Source organism: Morchella sextelata (genome assembly GCF_020137385.1).
Source record: "Morchella sextelata strain SCLS chromosome Unknown scls_16, whole genome shotgun sequence".
Taxonomy (NCBI): domain Eukaryota; kingdom Fungi; phylum Ascomycota; class Pezizomycetes; order Pezizales; family Morchellaceae; genus Morchella; species Morchella sextelata.
In genome coordinates, this window is record NW_025408631.1 from 20,788 (window position 1) to 38,060 (window position 17,273).

Here is a 17,273-nt window from a genome sequence, read left to right on the forward strand (position 1 = left end):
AATAGGAAATAAATACTAGAGTCCATTTCCGCTTCTTCTACCGCCGCCTTGGTAATAAGTTCGCTCCGTGCACAATTGAGTTGGTGTGCGAGCGCGGTGGTTCGGGGCCTAGGCATTATTTGTCATGTGTTGGTCATCTTCGGGAACGGTTGTGGCTCCGACCGGGGCGGTGGCTGGTACTTGGATTATTGGAAGTAGCTCTTGGGCGGGTGCGGCAGGTGGGTCTTGGGCAGGTGGGGCGTTTTCCTTTCCTTTATTGAGGAATCGGCGTTTGACTCTTTCCGGGCATGCTGGGTCGGAGGCCTTATGGATTCCTTTGCAGTTCAGACATCTGATTGGGGTGTGGGTACATCTATATCCTCCCTGGCATTGATTGCATGGGTGGAAGCTGGTGAGGTGATCTCCGGCGCAGTGGCCGCATTTCCCATTGTTCTTACATTTCTCCTGGCGGTGGCCGTATTCGAGGCACTTCGCACACTGGGTATCCGGGAAGGTTGGGAGGAAGGCCTCGATATGGCAGCTTCGGTTGAAGAGAGATAGGAATTTAACTCCTAGCGTTTCCATTGTGATTTGTCCTGGGAGTGCGATGACCATTAATGAGTGGGTTTTCTCCATTCGAGTTTCTGCCCTGGAGATCCAGCGGGGAACCTGGGCAAGTTGGAAGTTCTCTCCATAGTTGCTTCTGATTTCTGATGCTACCAATTGTCCCACTTCAATGCCTTCCCCGACCGTTGTGGGGATTCCATGGATGAGAAACTTTGACCATTTAGAGTTTGCGTGGATGATAGCGACCGGTACCTGTAGGGTGAGGAGGGCCTCCTCAATTTCTTTGGCATATTCCATTGCCTTTGTTGCGGGGGTAACGAATTTTGTTTCCAAGATGAAGTTGTCTTTCGGTGTTCTTCTTGCTGAGATGAAGTGGCAGGACTCATCTTGGATTCTTGCTTTGACGAGGGTCCTGATTTCGGAGGGGTTGACGTCGGATGGGGCAGTAGTTTCAACAATGATCTCCCTGTTGATTTTGGTGTACTCTGGTTTGAAGAGGGGGTCCGCTTTTGGCTTTGCGGACTTCTTTCTTCTCTCGATGACCTGGAAGTTTCCTTGGGCAGGACCGGGTGCCGAGGCCACGGCAGCCCAGGTGCCTGCCTTCCATCCACGGGGAGGGGCTTGTTGGGGGGGTACGGGTGGGGGGGCTTGAGGAGCTGCCTGTGGCGCTGCTTGGGGAATTGTTTGTGGGACCGCTGGAGGGGGCATTCTCTGTCCTTGCGGTTGTTGTGGTTTTCGCTGTTGTTGCTGTTGTTGCTGTTGTTGCTGTTGTTGCAGCTGCTGCGGTTGCTGCGGTTGTGGTTGTTTGCTGAGGAGGGCGTGGATCGCCGAATGCATATTGGTGATCATGTTTGTCTGCGCCTCGATTTGGTGTTTCAGTGTATCCACTGTTCTCCGGAGTGTTGTTGTTTGCTCTTCGAGGATTTCAATCCTGTCGGAGGGTGGGCAGATCCGGCTGGTAGCATGTCTGATGGCCCAGGTAATATAGTTCAGGTCCGTCTGGGTGTGAGTGTCCTGGGGGACGACGCTTGGGTAGAGGTAGTCAATTCTCGGTTGGTATGGGTCGTTGTAGTCGGATTCTGTTGCAAAGGTCGAGGAGAATTCCTGTTCCTGAGCTCCGTGTGGGGTTGGGTCGGGCATCGGGGAGTTCTTGTTCTGCGGGGAGGCTGTCCCTTGCTGGGAAGACTGGGTGAAGAAGGACTGAAGCGAAGCTTGCTGCGACATGACTGAATGTCCAGTTCTCCTAGCGGCGTAAAGTGATGTTTCGGATAGGTTTCTTTTCCTTCCCTTTGGGAGGTCAAGGCTGGAGAATTCTTCGCTAGAAGCCAGTTTTCGTGGTGCTTCTTTCGCTAGGAACAACAAACGCGACCGTACGATCGGGGACGAAATGGCTCAGCCTGGTATGGTATACCAGGGTAAACCGAGGGGAGTGAAATAAGATGTTTTAAAGCGAGGTTGATTATCAGGGAGTTCTTTGCGAGCCTTAACGAGCAAGTAGAATACAGAAGAAGAAGAAGAAGAAACTTATATTGCTTAGAAGCCGAAGCTTATCGCACACCTAACTACCCGACTACAACCTCCACCGACTAACCCGAAAGCAAAAACGAAGTACAAAAAACTAACTACCGCAGCTACAAGAACTGCGTACATAATAAAACAAAAACAGCGCACGAAGAGGGCGCGACTAACAAGTGGTACAGGTAAGCAGAATCTAAGCGACAACAAAGAAACCTCCCCGTAGTAAAAGTAAGAACCCCAAACTTCTCCGTCAACTGCATTAGCGAGCACAATCCTAAACGTAGTGTTCAATCGAAACGATATCATTACCAACGTTCCCGGTGTCATATCTGTGGACGAACCTTAACAGGACTGGGAAACCACGCGCACGAAGGCAGGAGAGGCCAACCGCAACAGCGTCAGGTGTGAAAGCGAGGGGGGGTGGGTCGAGTGTGGGTCCTCGGGCTTCTGGTTGTCAGGCAGCGAGGAATTGAGGAGTGGTGACCGGTTGGTCAAATAAAGAGTGGGTGGGGTCGTCGGTCCCTGGAGCAACGGCTAAAGACTGTGCCCGAGTCGTGTTTGAAGTGGTGTCCTCTGGAGGGGACATGCAAAAAGGGTTGAGCCGAAGGCTCAGTATGTATGGGGGTCGCAATCGAAAGTGCCGACCGTGTTGTGTTGAGGGTGGTCTCGGAGACCGGTTGGGTTTGGGTGAGGGGAGCGGGCCGCCTCGGGTAAAAGTGGGTGGCCTGGTTAAGGCCGATAAAGAGGGGTAAGGTCACGGGACCTCGGGTAAAAATTTGACGATAGTTTCGCGACCGAGAGGTCGCTAACTTCGCGGGCTGTCGAGCGCTTTGGCAGTAGGTTCTCGCTGACTGGAGATTACTGACAGTATGCGTACCCGACGTGTGGGATCACTCGTGCGATGAGTGAAAATAAGGAGGGACAAAGGCGGCTTTGGAGAGTAGCCGCTGGTTTGGCGAGGGGTGAACGGTGGACGCGTCCCGTGAGGGCACCGAACGAGCAAAGAATGGGGGGTGTCGAGCGAGGGAAGTTCAGGGACCGAAGCAATTCGAGAATCAGTATAACTCCATCTCGGGGGGAAGAAATCCTACCGCGAGCCAGAGGCGAGCGGGTAGAATACAGAAGAAGAAGAAGAAGAAACTTATATTGCTTAGAAGCCGAAGCTTATCGCACACCTAACTACCCGACTACAACCTCCACCGACTAACCCGAAAGCAAAAACAAAGTTCAAAAACTAACTACCGCAGCTACGAGAACTACGTACATAAGATAAAAGTAAACGACGCACGAAGAGGGCGCAAATAACAAGTGGTACAGGTAAGCAGAATCTAAGCGACAACAAAGAAACCTCCCCGTAGTAAGAATGAACCCCAAACTTCTCCGTCAACTGCATAAGCGAGCACAATCCTAAACGTAGTGTTCAATCGAAACGATATCATTACCAACGTTCCCGATGTCATATCTGTGGACAAACCTTAACAGGACTGGGAAACCACGCGCACGAAGGCAGGAGAAGCCAACCGCAACAGCGTCAGGGTGGAAGCGAGGGGGGTGGTGTAAGAGTGGGTCCTCGGGGGTCTGGTTGTCAGGCAGCGAGGAGTTGAGGAGTGGTGACCGGTAGGTCAAGTAAGAATGGGTGGGGTCGTCGGTCCCTGGAGCAACGGCTAAAGACTGTGCCCGAGTCGTATTTGAAGTGGTGTCCTCTGGAGGGGACATGCAAAAAGGGTTGAGCCGGAGGCTCAGTATGTATGGGGGTCGCAATCGAAGGTGCCGACCGTGTTGTGTTGAGGGTGGTCTCGGAGACCGGTTGGGTTTGGGTGAGGGGAGCGGGCCACCTCGGGTAAAAGTGGGTGGCCTGGTTAAGGCCGATAAAGAGGGGTAAGGTCAAGGGACCTCGGGTAAAAATTTGACGATAGTTTCGCGACCGAGAGGTCGCTAACTTCGCGGGCTGTCGAGCGCTTTGGCAGTAGGTTCTCGCTGACTGGAGATTACTGACAGTGTGCGTACCCGACGTGTGGGATCACTCGTGCGATGAGTGAAAATAAGGAGGGACGAAGGCGGCTTTCGAGAGTAGCCGCTGGTTTGGCGAGGGGTGAACGGTGGACGCGTCCCGTGAGGGCACCGAACGAGCAAAGAATGGGGGGTGTCGAGCGAGGGAAGTTCAGGGACCGAAGCAATTCGAGAATCAGTATAACTCCATCTCGGGGGGAAGAAATCCTACCGCGAGCCAGAGGCGAGCGGGTAGAATACAGAGGTTGCGTAAGGAAAGAAGAGAAGAAGGAAAACAAACAAAAACACAAGACAACACCCCCTTATATATCCACCCATAATCCAACGATGACTAATACCTTCGCATAACAGAAACCAAAAGAACACAATAGAAATCCCCATTACAAATCCTAATTCCGCTGCACAATACCTCCTTCCCTCGTTCCAGTTTATCACCTAACCAGAAATACCTAATTGCCGTTACAGACCACGCCCCCCTCTAAGGCCTACCTCCTGGTAGGCTTAGGCTTCCCTGGATAACGCTCATGGAATCGTTTGACAATATCAGGTGAATGCTCAAGGTCCGATAGTGGTTGCCAGGAGGCTTCATCATATCCTCTATATCGTACCAAGTACTCAAACCTTCATCTTCGTTTCCTCGAATCCAAAATATCTTCGACTTCCCATTCTTCTTCTCCTTCGATCTCAACCGGAGGTGGTGGTAACTGTTGTTGTCCCGGTAAAGGATCATTCGCAACAGGTGACAGTAGTGAAACATGAAATACTGGGTGAATTTTCATTGATCGGGGAAGTTCCAACTCGTAAGCGTAGGGATTAACAATGCGCTTAACACTATAAGGTCCAATACGTTTCCAGTCGAATTTCTTGGAAGGTCGTTTGGTTAAAATATGACGAGTCGATAGGAAAACTTTATCTCCTAAATGGTACCGAGGAGCTGGAGTTCGATTCCTGTTGGCTGATTCTTCTTGTATCCTTTGCGCTCGAAACATCTCTTCTCTTAGAAAATCTACTACATCCTTCATTTCTCTTGCAATACGGTTCGCTTGATCCTCAGCCGTTGTTCGACCATGTTCCAAAGGGCCAAAAGTCATTCTTGGATTTCTTCCCGAATTAGCATAGAATGGGGAGACCTTCGTTGTTTCGGAAGCATGGTTGTTTGTCGCAAATTCGGCCATTGGTAGCATTCGAGCCCAATCATCTTGTTGGTAGGAAACATAACTTCGGAGGTACTGTTCCATTACGGCATTGATTCTTTCCGTTTGTCCATCTGTTTGGGGATGAAATGCAGTAGAGAATTTTGGTGATATTTCCAACCGATTACAAAGCGACTTCCAGAATTCTGCAACGAACTGTGTTCCTCGATCAGATACAATGGTATCTGGTAGTCCATGCAGCTTCCAAACATGATCGATATATAGTTTCGCTACTTCCTTTGAATCTGCCTCTTTGGTCGTTGGTATTAGATGCCGCATTTTGGTTAGTCTATCCACCACGACCAAAATCGCATTATACCCATCACTCTCAGGAAGATCAGTCACAAAATCCATCGAGACGTCTGTCCAGGGTCCATCGGGAATTGGCATGGGGCGAAGTACTCCATAAGGTGCATTGTGTGATGCCTTGCTATGGGTGCACACATTGCAATTCCTAATATACTGATCGACGAACTTCCGCATCTGTGGCCAGTAATATTCTCGACTTAGGAGCTCTAGAGTCTTCGCTCTACCCGGATGTCCTGCAGATGGTTTATCATGGTATTCTTTTAAAAGCCTTAGTCGAAGGTCATCGTCGTCTGGTACATATAGCATGCCTCGATAAAGCAGCCGACCGTTGTTATCTTCCGTACATTCGGCAAGCGAGATTTTGTTTGAGTGGCATATGCCATTCCGAAGCATATTGAGGACCTTGTTTGGGAAACTATCCACTTGATAAGCTTTTGAAAATAACTCCTCTACAGTGAACGCTCGTTCAGCGGATTCATTTGACAAAGAACCCGCGAACAAACTTAGCTTAGTATCCAAATTTTTTCGCTTCAGAATCACTTGACTCTGATGCGTCAACCGTTCATCCCCCTCTTTAGATAGGTCACCTGACCTCCTAGTCAATGCATCTGGTTTTGTTCCTTGTTTTCCTGGCCGGAATTGTATAACGAAATCAAAGCGTGAAAGAAATTCAGACCAACGGGCTTGTCGACGATTTAATAATTTTGTTGTCATAAAATATTCAAGATTTCGATTGTCGCTAAGAACTTCAATTGGAAATTGAGCTCCCTCCAGGTGATGTCGCCATTCTTCGAAACATCGTATAATTGCTAAAAGTTCTTTATTATAGATTTCGTAGTTGCATTCTGCAGGAGAATGTTTCTTGGAAAAGAAAGCGACTGGATGTAGGATTCCTTCGTTGTCACGTTGAGATAGGATTCCTGCTGAAACATAGTCGGATGCATCGGTTTCTATCACAATCTTTCGATCCGGATTGAAATGAGTTAGCATTGGTGCCGTTGTAAACATTTTTTTTAAAGTTTGAAATGCTTCCTCCCTTTCATTCGTCCATTCAAATTTAACGTTTTTCTTTGTTAAAGCTGTAAGCGGAGCAACAATTTTCAAATATCCTAAAATAAATCGTCGATAGAAATTTGCAAATCCTAAAAATACTTGAACATCACGAAGGTTTGTCGGTGTGGTCCATTGCAAAACATCGACAACTTTCTTTGGGTCCATTCTATTCCCATCCGGAGTAAGGATTAGACCAAGATATTTTGTTTCCTGAACCATAAATTCACATTTTTCAGGTTTAAGGTGAACATGATTCTCATCAAGTACCCTTAGAACCTTTTGAATATGTTCTTTATGTTCTGATAGGGTCTCGGAATAGATAAGGATATCGTCTAAGTATGCCGTTACGAATTGATCGAGGTAGGGACTTAGAATATCATTGATCCAATGCTGAAATATGGCAGGGGCATTAGCTAATCCAAACGGCATTACTGTATATTCGAAATGTCCATATCGAGTCCGGAACGCCGTTTTCCATTCGTCTCCTTCTACTATCCTGATTTGATTATATCCCCATCGTAAATCCAACTTAGTATAGTATTGTGCCCTTGATAACTTAGCCAGGGTTTCTTTCAACAATGGTAATGGATATCGATTTTTGATTGTGATCGCATTTAGGCCTCGATAGTCAACACAGAGTCGAAGGGTTCCATCGCTTTTCTTCACAAACAGTATGGGTGCTCCCGCTGGTGATTCACTGGCTCGAATAAATCCTTTGGGTAAATTTTCATCAAGATATTCTCGTAGTGCTTTTAACTCAATTTGAGATAATCCATATATAGGTCCATATGGTGGTCGTTTGCCTTCCTCCAATACTATCTCGATATCATGGGATGGTCGATGTGGTGGTAGAATTGAAGCATCGTATTCTTTGAACATGTGGAGATGATGGTGAAATTCTTTCGGTACTAATTGTTCAATATCGAGAGTGGATTTCTCAGTTGCTGAAACGATGATTGTATGGTGTTCCGGTAAGGGAATCGAGATACCATGAACAATAACTGCAGTTCCACTGAGTGAACAGTGTTGACAACAGCTTTGAGAGTCAAAAATAAATAGATTTTCTTTCGGTCGAATCGTAACATCATGTCGTTACATCCAAGGTATCCCCATCACAATTGGATAGTGTCCTAACTTCGTTACAAAACATGGCGCCATCTCCTGATGGCCATGAATGTCTAGCGAGACATCGACAATATGGGTAATTTTTCCTGACTTAATAGGCCTTCCGTCTATAACGTCTACATGGCGAGGTATTTTAAGGGGGGTCATTGTAAGATTGTTGTGGCGTGCAAAAGATTCATCAATGAAAGCATATCCTGATGCTCCGGTATCAATAAGGGCGTAGGTAGGTATAAACGAATTTTTATTCTGTGAAATTGAACAAGTTACTACAAGTTGATTTCCATCCATTTCCTCCTCTGATACCGAAAAACCAGAAATACACATCCTAGAAAAATCCTTAAATGGTCCCTGGGCTGAGCCACTTAGTGCAGGGACAAATCTTTTGCCGACTCGTTATCGCTTTCGTCATTTTCTTCCACTGTCAACGCCGCTCCTCTCATCACAGGCCTCCTTGGTTGATTTCCAGTTGCCTTCGCTTGAGGGCAATCCCTAACCATATGTCCAACACCTCCGCAATAGAAACATCGGCCCTCAACTAAGCGGGCATTTCTTTCGGTAGGGGAGGGGCGACGATGTCCTCCAGATAGATCCATTGGTACATCACCTCCCGGGCGGGATGAGGGATGACTTTCAGTAACAGGTGAATTGGCGACTGGGGCGGCAGCACGAGGAGCAGAAACAGGATATGGTGGAGGACGAGGGGCCGGAGTAGTAGTAGTCCAAGGTTTTTTACTTCCTCGCTTAGTTTCTGCCGCTCGGCGACGATTATCCAACCGTTGCAGAAGTGTCGCACAGGCATTTACTGTTGTGGGAGTTTCATGGTGTATCATTGATTCATCGAGTTCCGCATTAATACCTTCCATCAAAGCCTCAATCTGAGAGACTTCATCCATACCCGACTCAGCAGCATACCGTTGAAACTCAGCAAAATAATCGGCGAATGTTCAATTTCGTTGACGGATGTTCCTAAGATTCCTCCTGGCCGTACGCATCCGATCGGGGTCCCCAAAAGCAGTGTCCAAAACCTCATAAAATCATAGCATGGAGGGCAAAGCAATACCTTCTTCACCGACGTATTGTAAAAACTGATTAGCGGCAACGCCTTCCAATCTGCTGAATGCATAGGATAGTTTAGACTGTAGTGTGGGATAGCGATCGGCATTTCCCAATAGCTTAATCTTCATTTGTTGCTTAAACAGGTGTAGTCTTTCTCGATCACTATCCCCCTTGAATACTTCAGGATCTGGGAGCTTCTCCGACCGATAGGTAATATCTGTAGCGGGTGGTACTGGGGGTGCAGGTGGAACATTGTCTTCGATGGGTGCTTGCACAGGGGCGACAGCCTCAACAGGAGCCTGTTGAGCTCGGGCAGCAGCAAGATCTTGTTCAAACCTTCTTCTCGCCCTCTCGGCTTCCGCTTCTACCTCCTGTAAATCCGTTGCATATTGAGCAAAACCATGTTGGCACTGTTGGAGAAGCGCATAGGCTTCAGTTCCAACAGTATCATCGACCCGTGGATGCGCTTGAAAAAGGACTTGGAGACTATCGCTGAGTTGTTGATAATCAATACATGCATGTTCCGAAATTGTAACCTATGGTGTTGTATTGGTTGGCGATAGAGGACGCAACCTACGTATCACGGGGACCGTAGGCGATAGACTGTGGTGCCAAGGAATACAACCTAGGTAGTGACGTAGACGTGGACGTAGACGTAAAGGTATGCTTTAACTATGGACTATGGGTGGCTCTACCTGGTATGATAAACCGATTGGAGCCCTATGACGTAGTGCGAACAAAGAATAGTATTCGTGGAATAAATACAGAGGTTGCGTAAGGAAAGAAGAGAAGAAGGAAAACAAACAAAAACACAAGACAACACCCCCTTATATATCCACCCATGATCCAACGATGACTAAAACCTTCGCGTAACAGAAACCAAAAGAACATAATAGAAATCCCCATTACAAATCCTAATTCCGCTGCACAATACCTCCTTCCCTCGTTCCAGTTTATCACCTAACCAGAAATACCTAATTGCCGTTACATCGAGAGCAAAGTTTTCAATTTGGCCAATCGCTCTTTTATGCCTCTACCTCCCCCCTACAATACGAGCAAAACGCCAAAATATGCTGTCTGTTGAGTTTGTTCCAGGTCCAAAAACACCAAAAAATATAGACTCTTTCTTATACCCGTTAGTTAAAGAGTTCGAAGCACTACAAAGAGGGATATCCGGAGTTCTAAATGCAGCAATACCTAACTGAATGCCTGTGTATGAAAGAAAAATGACTCTCCACGGGCATATATGCCTAATTGCCGCTGATATGGTTGCATGCGAGAAGATGATGAAAGTGACGGGAAATCGCTCTTATTGCTATTGTGAATACTGCATGGTGCATGGTGTTTGGAACGAGTCTCTCTACTGCCCAATGACGCCGGGGACTGATGCACCAGAATTAGCTCGAACACGAAGAGGATCTGATTACCCTTGGATGCTTTGGGAAAGAGAAATTGATTTGCTACCAATGCGGACTGACGAAGAATTTTGGATGGTTGCCGGAAGAATTGCTAGACGGAGTGCAACAGCAAAGCAAAAAGCAAAATATGGAATTAAAGGACTATCAATATTAAGTAGACTGTCATCGATCGATTTCCTAAGGAGCTTTCCACCTGATGCTATGCACCTGTGGTTTGAAAACATAGTGCCAGATCTTGTTAAGCATTGGAGGGGAAGGTTTGTGTGCGATCTACCTAGTGCACCGAGGTGCAGACAACAACACCGGGCACAGACAGGCATGCCAGATAATAAAGGTTCCGATGAAGAAGACGAAGAAGACGAAGAAGAGGAAGAAGACGAAGAAGAAGAAGAAGAAGAAGAGGAAGAAGACGAAGAAGAGGAAGAAGACCAAGAAGAGGAAAAAGACAAAGAAGAGAAAGAGCTGGCAGACGATGAGAATAGCGACGAGGAAAGACCAAGAGGATCTATAGGCAGTTTTTTCCGGACCCCTGCAGACAGGCAAGCTCCTTGACGAAGATTTCATAGCGTCTCTTCTGCTAGTAATGCCGCACCTGTTATACCTCCAAATGGCAGCCGTATTGATAGTCATATCAGACTTAAGGTAGGCCAGGCAATGGCAAATGCTATCCGGAATGACGATTCTTACAATATACCACTAAAGGAATGGGAGAAAATGAGCGCGGATATTGCTTCCAGCGGATCAAATTTCCCAAAGCTCTTTGGTCCCATATTACAGAATTTCATTGAATATATAAACATGATCACTGCAGCAGAGTGGCAATTATTTACTTTTCTTATTGGGACAGTTTACCTCAAAGAGCACCTCCCAGAAGACGATTATATTGAGTTTATCAGCTTGATAGAGACGATTCAAATAACATGCGACCATTCAATCAGCACAGAAGATCTCAAAGAATGACAGCGTAATATTCAAAGTTTCAGCGAGTATTATGAGAGGCACTATTACCGCATGCAATGGACACGACTAAAAACCTGTTTGCCGGTGTTCCACCAAATAATACACGTTCCGCAGGCATTAAAATGGGCTGGACCGATTGTTTTCATATTCTCAATGGGCAATGGAGCGTTTCTGTAGGACACTAGCTAAAACAGTGAAGTCTAGGATCTCAACAAATCAGAATATTGCTAATACTATTATGATGTTGGAGCAGAAGAACGCTTTAGTATATGTTATTGACCACGAAAACATCGCTATGCAATCAAGCGACGAAGACTCTGACGGCAATATACGATTGTCAAAGTTCCTATCCCGTCGGATAAAGGCTTCTCGACTACCGGATGCACAATCACAGACAGGCCAATTGCAAGTTGAAAATAATTATAAAATTACGTTCTGTGGTACTTCAAAGATCAAACCATTGACCCCCTATCAAAGGATGATCCTGAAGAACTTTCTGGCGCATGAAAATAATATGCAGGAAAGCAACGTAGCCTTGCTAGGTATGAAAAATAAACGAAATTAAATGATATACAAGTTTAAATTTTCTATATAGACATTGAGGATATCCATCTCGACGAGCAGGTCGACGGCTTTGATATCCCAACACATTGCGGTGTATTCCGGGCAGCGCACTTTGAGACACAACACCGAGATCCTTATCCGTTCAAAGCAACTTCTTTAACCATGAAGAGATCAAACCTGACACGTTCTACTTCCAACGTATTATTTAGAGTTGATCCGAGACTAAACGTCAACCAATACGGAGAAGTTTTATTCTTTTTTTCAGTGGAAATTCCAGAAAATAACGACAACAATTTCGTTTAACGTTATCTGCAAAGAACTAGACAGATATTACTCCACAACCTCACAGTTACAGGTGTGGAAGCTGTTGATGAACTGGTACAGTTGAAAGAAGGGGGAGTAATGAGAAAGAAAAAAGAAAGGGAACTCTTATTGGCATATATCAGACATTTCCCGGCATGCAATTATGGCAGATTAAGATACCGTGGAGGGAAAGGAATCGTCCGAATTATACCACCTAACAACATCCACGAACTCATCGGTCTATTGAATAAAGAAGAGAGACAGTATATCATTAGGAGATATACTGCGCTATTCGATTAGAAACCTCAGGTCATTAATAAAGAAATCACACATGATGTATTTAGATAATATTAATCATAATACCATGGGCGGGATTCTATACTCTCGAGCTTCACATATGCATAAGTGTATATATATGCGAAGCTGCAGTAATTATAGACAGAAAATATTAACTTCCAGAACTAAACATATCTAAACAGTTTTTAAACATAATGACATTACAAATGAGATATGTTAGTTGTAGAAAGAGAGTTGTTTTGAAATATCAATTCTATAGCTAGGATCAAGTATTCTTTAGGGTTCATAGCTAGACCTCAGTGACTAAAATCGTCCCTTATATATAAAGCTCCCTTCCAATTCTGATAATGTCAAGTTAAGCGAATATTAGTGTTTAGTGATGGCCACGAGACAAGACGAGATAAAACTAGTAGTGGTTTTGTCTGGTACCGTCTATGAGAGAAAATATTTCAGAAGTCTCGAGAGGTATCAAGAGTACTACAAGACAATAGTAGTCTCGTATTCAATTACTGAAATAATCGTCTTCTCCCTCCACCGGAATACTCCCAATAGAGTAATACTTGTTGATTGTTATTTGGTGATGGATTCTCAATATCCAGTGAAGATGGAAGGCTTCTAATGATTTTGGTAAGAGAATATTCAAATTCGGAATTAATATATGATCATATGATCCAAAAAGATGCAAATTATTTGACTGTTATTAGATATTTACGTACTATGTGAGTGGCGGCAAAAGTCTTGTAGTATGTCTCGAGATATTTGTCCCTTCAAACTATCTATATTGTCAACTCTTGCAAGCAGGTCTCAAGGCGGTAGTTCGAGACAATTTCTCTCGTGGCCACAACTATATATGGACGTTTCAATAGCGTAAATGTATAATGCTAGTACAGAAGTTTTGCTAATATACCCTTTTCACAGCCAAAGTAGACATGTTTAGCTACCCGAAACAACCACACAACCTTATCAAAAAATTTCAACTCATCAAGGGCAGTTGGGAATTATCTCATGACGGAGCTCAGAGAATTCTAGAATTTTGAGTTCATTCTTCAGGCGTGTGCAATCTAATTTTTAAAGTCATGATTTGAGTGTTTCTGATTTTGTGTGGTGTTTCTGACTTTGTATGGTGTTCCCATACAAATTTTGTGTTGCAACGGCAACCAAAAGTTACCAAAACTTCTGTACCCCGACTGTACTTAAAAGTCGGGATTTTTTGGTCCTGCGCCATGTGTATATAATGTGTATATGTACCTTATATCGATCTATAGAGCAGCCTCCCAAGCCGAACAAGTGTGCTCCACGAGCTGCTCGAAAGCTGTAATCGACGCGACTGCACGGTGAGGAAAGGCCTATACAAAGCTCTCGAACGTCATACTGTATCAACCGGGCAGAAATTCTATTAGGTTTAGGGTTAAATATCCTAAGGCTCTCTATACGACGATGTGCCTACATACATGTCAATGACATCCGGGCAGACAAATCGCGAGAAGATTGCAGAGAAATCGGCCTCGAAAAGGCTCAAGGTCTAGCCAACTCAATTCCTGGTGATGGCTGCTCGTGGTTGGCTAGCGCGCACTACGGTGGCAGGTCTTGCGCTAAATAAACCAAACGATTGTTTGCAAAAACTAGGTTAATCTCAAGGAAAGAACTCTCACCAAGACCGCGATATCCACCTTTGCATAATTAGATATATTTAGAGTCTACCATCTTTGCAATCTTGTCCCGCACGACCACATATCACATCGGACTATTAGGAACACAAGGAATATAGGACTAGCGTAGCGATTATCAATCGTAGCTTCAGTTATAAAGTAGTACAAGATAATTCAATTGAGGTCATAGAGCCGGATATCAAATTGCATTACTATTCATAAAAGAACAAAAGGGAAAGAAACAAAGGAAAATCAGAACAACGTTATTTAAAAACATATGGATATACGCCCCCCGCCCGGACCCCAACTACACAGATTACTCGCCACACTTGCTTCCTCAGAGATGCGGCCAGAAGTCGATCCACAGTGGAGTTTCAAACAAACTTTCCGTCGCTTTGCGCAAGCCAAGGTATGACTCGATGGTAAAGAAGAGTGAACAAGCGAAAGTAAGGGTGATGAAGAAGATACATGTCAAGAGAAGAAAGTAGTGCCAGACCACCAAGAGGACCCGGGCGAATCCTGTTCTATCACCCGCATGTTGTACGCACAACTTATGCATTGATGTGAAAGCATATGGTATAAGCGAACGTCGCTTCTCCCCCTCAAGCTTGTAGGGAGCCTTCCACAAAATGTGGAATAGGTCCATTTCGTACCTGGTAAAGAGGTCGATAAACACCACGATGACTGGGAACACCATCATCCCTCCGCAGCAAAGTATCCATAGGGTTACCTCCGTCTCTGAAGGGAATTGGGCTCCATTTTCTGGGTTGTATCCCAGTGCGACGATGATGTGTAGTACTCCCAACACCATAACAAGCAAGCCTTCCACTATCACTGCCGCTATGCCATACCAATTATTCTTGGTTGAGTAAATGTGTTTGGTGATATCGAAAATGGCCTTTATCATGACTGCGACCAGGTCCGATTTCGGTTTCCTTGTCGTTATGATGCATGGTTTCAGATATTTCTGTTCGAGGGCGGGGGCCGCTTCAAGGTCAACGGTTTTTGCTTGATCGGGATTGGGGATGAGGGTGGGACTGGTGCTGGTGGTAGCGGGCTCGGTCTTTTCACTGTCGAGGTCTGCCTGGGCGGGGGTGGGGGGGCTGTTGTTGATGGCGCTGGCTTCCTTCGATTCGAATTCGATGTCTTTGTAATTCTCGCTTGCGTTCAGTGCGGCTATGCGATTTTCTGGTTTCTTGATATCTGGGATAGCTATACCCTTTTGTTTCGCTATCTCTGTGTGCAGCTTTATCTTGAGGGGTTCAGAGACATCCAGAGGCTTTTTCCACCAGCAGGCGTATATAACTGATGTGCAAACAACCTGGATAATCACGTGCACCTCGAGCAGGGAGAGTGGCAGCCCACGTTTATCTTGCCAGCGTGCAAACGCTTGTGCAATCAACCACAATGCCTGGGCGAATGCGAATATCTTTGCAATCATGTTGGCTTTCCCTTTGTCGTCCATGTCACGCTTTTCGAAAGACTCAGGCGTGATAACGCCCTTCTTCGCGTACTCGATGAAACCTTCAGGCGTGAGAATGGACCAGTAGACGGCCTCCGTCGTAGTATCTGTACCCGGGGACGTACTAGACCCTGGGGCATCAGGTTGGCTTGTGGACTGCGCTGTCTGCTTGTCTGGTGCTGCGCCGGTTTGACCGGAAGAGGTAGACGGACGTTTATGAATGGAAGACTTAATTACATTCCCTTTTCCATCTACTTTCACCTTTTTGACAAGGAAACCCCCCATCACGACGAAGAATGCTCCGTCCAATCCCAGCGCGTTGCTGTCGTCTTTCGCCGTAATGACGCCGCTCTTCTCCCACGCATCCCTCATCTTGTTCCATTCTTTGAGGACCTGGCATGCATCATAGAGTTCACCCATCGCGCAAACCATTATACCTGGTGGAAGCACTATGGAAACGGATGTGAGAACGGTCTTGTAGAACGTTCGACAGGTCTTTGTAGTTTCCGGCATGATGTTGGGATGAATACTGGTCCAGATACAGAAGATGTATGTCGCCGTACAACTGATAAGGATTCCAATGGTGCCGCGACCTTTCGGTTCCGGGTGCCAAGCAACCTTTCCTAGTAGGCCAGCATCGAGGTCTGTCAGGCCGTTGGGGTCGGTGGCATTTGGATTTGTCTGGGTGCCATCTGGATTGGTTTGTGGTATTGGAGACCCGAGGCATATATGAAATATCCCCACAAGCATCAACATGAGTACCATGGATAGCTGGTACGAAGTAGGGAGACCCATCGCGGAGAGCTCAGGAATGTATTGTGCGAAACGGAATCCTTCTAAATCCTCACTAGTGCTAGTACTAATTAGCCTCCAAACTTTTCTAGTCCATATCCGGGAGGATCTCAAGTACCGTCAATGATTATTGAAGCTTTTTGAAGTGTTTGAGAACTTCCAACCGTTTCCTAACAGCTATGCCTATACCTAACATTAGCATGGTATCATGGTGGTGGATTCGAGCAGTCACAGGGAGACCTAGCACGGTCTCTCCCGATACCGACATACGTGCTAGATAGATCTACTCAAAAGTCAAGGGCAATAAATACCTACTATGTATACCGCGTTTTCCGTCGTCCTCCAGGCAGCCAAACCTAAACGTAGTCACCGTACCACACGGATAAGGTAAAGATTTGTCTGTGGAACACTCCCCCTCAAGGATTTGAAGAGGAGGTATATATGTAGCAAAGGGGGTTGTCCTAGCTAGGAGATGGCTAGGTGTAGTTGAGTAGACCGTACGGATGAGCGCGATGCTCGAGAGGAACTAGAAGCCGCGAGTGTGAGAACTGCTGTCTGACAGGTTACTATCTCCACAACTAGTATATTGGAGTGTGGAATGAGGCGAGAGTTATATAATGAGCGGGCCTGTCGATGCATCCTCAGGGATCTATCGGCACGTGTGGTAGTGGTGCCAGTGCCCGCCCTCCTGTTCTACTCCACTTCGGCCTTATCATGCACAATCCGAATCTGTATGTACGGCCCTCTTCTGGCCCGGCAAGGGGTGGGTGGGTGACACGAAACAAAAAGAGTGACAGCAACTGGGGGACTGCGTTTAATTACAAACACCATTAGCATGGGTCGATCGATTGGGCGCGCATGAATTGTGCTTTTCATGAGGATTGGTGGTGTTTTTTCTTTTTAGCGAAACATGTATGTAGATCGAGAAATCCTTAGAATCTGGTGCTGTGCAGGTCTCGGTCGAGAGGTATTGAGGCCTGGGAGGTCATCTTTCTAGGTTACTCGTGCACATACACAC

The 17,273-nt window shown here is 46.0% G+C and overlaps 6 protein-coding genes across 6 annotated transcripts; 2 read left to right on the forward strand and 4 right to left on the reverse strand.

Annotated features, from left to right (window-relative positions):
• Positions 1 to 108: 108 nt before the first annotated feature.
• H6S33_003735 (uncharacterized protein) lies at positions 109 to 1,770 on the reverse strand (the record flags this gene model as incomplete). The annotated part of the gene is made up of 1 exon (XM_044835534.1): positions 109 to 1,770. The coding sequence occupies one exon, from the start codon at positions 1,768 to 1,770 to the stop codon at positions 109 to 111; it is 1,662 nt and encodes a 553-aa protein (XP_044691269.1).
• Positions 1,771 to 3,471: 1,701 nt separating this feature from the next.
• Positions 3,472 to 3,780, reverse strand: H6S33_003736 (uncharacterized protein; the record flags this gene model as incomplete). The annotated part of the gene is made up of 1 exon (XM_044835545.1): positions 3,472 to 3,780. The coding sequence occupies one exon, from the start codon at positions 3,778 to 3,780 to the stop codon at positions 3,472 to 3,474; it is 309 nt and encodes a 102-aa protein (XP_044691270.1).
• Positions 3,781 to 8,116: 4,336 nt separating this feature from the next.
• Positions 8,117 to 8,647, reverse strand: H6S33_003737 (uncharacterized protein; the record flags this gene model as incomplete). The annotated part of the gene is made up of 1 exon (XM_044835556.1): positions 8,117 to 8,647. One exon carries the CDS (start codon positions 8,645 to 8,647, stop codon positions 8,117 to 8,119), a length of 531 nt encoding a protein of 176 aa, XP_044691271.1.
• Positions 8,648 to 10,546: 1,899 nt separating this feature from the next.
• On the forward strand, positions 10,547 to 10,780 carry H6S33_003738 (uncharacterized protein; the record flags this gene model as incomplete). The annotated part of the gene is made up of 1 exon (XM_044835567.1): positions 10,547 to 10,780. The coding sequence occupies one exon, from the start codon at positions 10,547 to 10,549 to the stop codon at positions 10,778 to 10,780; it is 234 nt and encodes a 77-aa protein (XP_044691272.1).
• A 464-nt stretch (positions 10,781 to 11,244) lies between these two features.
• H6S33_003739 (uncharacterized protein) lies at positions 11,245 to 12,055 on the forward strand (the record flags this gene model as incomplete). Its single annotated transcript, XM_044835578.1, has 3 exons — positions 11,245 to 11,361; positions 11,442 to 11,730; positions 11,784 to 12,055. The coding sequence occupies 3 exons, from the start codon at positions 11,245 to 11,247 to the stop codon at positions 12,053 to 12,055; spliced, it is 678 nt and encodes a 225-aa protein (XP_044691273.1).
• Positions 12,056 to 14,603: 2,548 nt separating this feature from the next.
• H6S33_003740 (uncharacterized protein) lies at positions 14,604 to 16,258 on the reverse strand (the record flags this gene model as incomplete). Its single annotated transcript, XM_044835170.1, has 2 exons — positions 14,604 to 14,654; positions 14,732 to 16,258. The coding sequence occupies 2 exons, from the start codon at positions 16,256 to 16,258 to the stop codon at positions 14,604 to 14,606; spliced, it is 1,578 nt and encodes a 525-aa protein (XP_044691274.1).
• Positions 16,259 to 17,273: the final 1,015 nt, after the last annotated feature.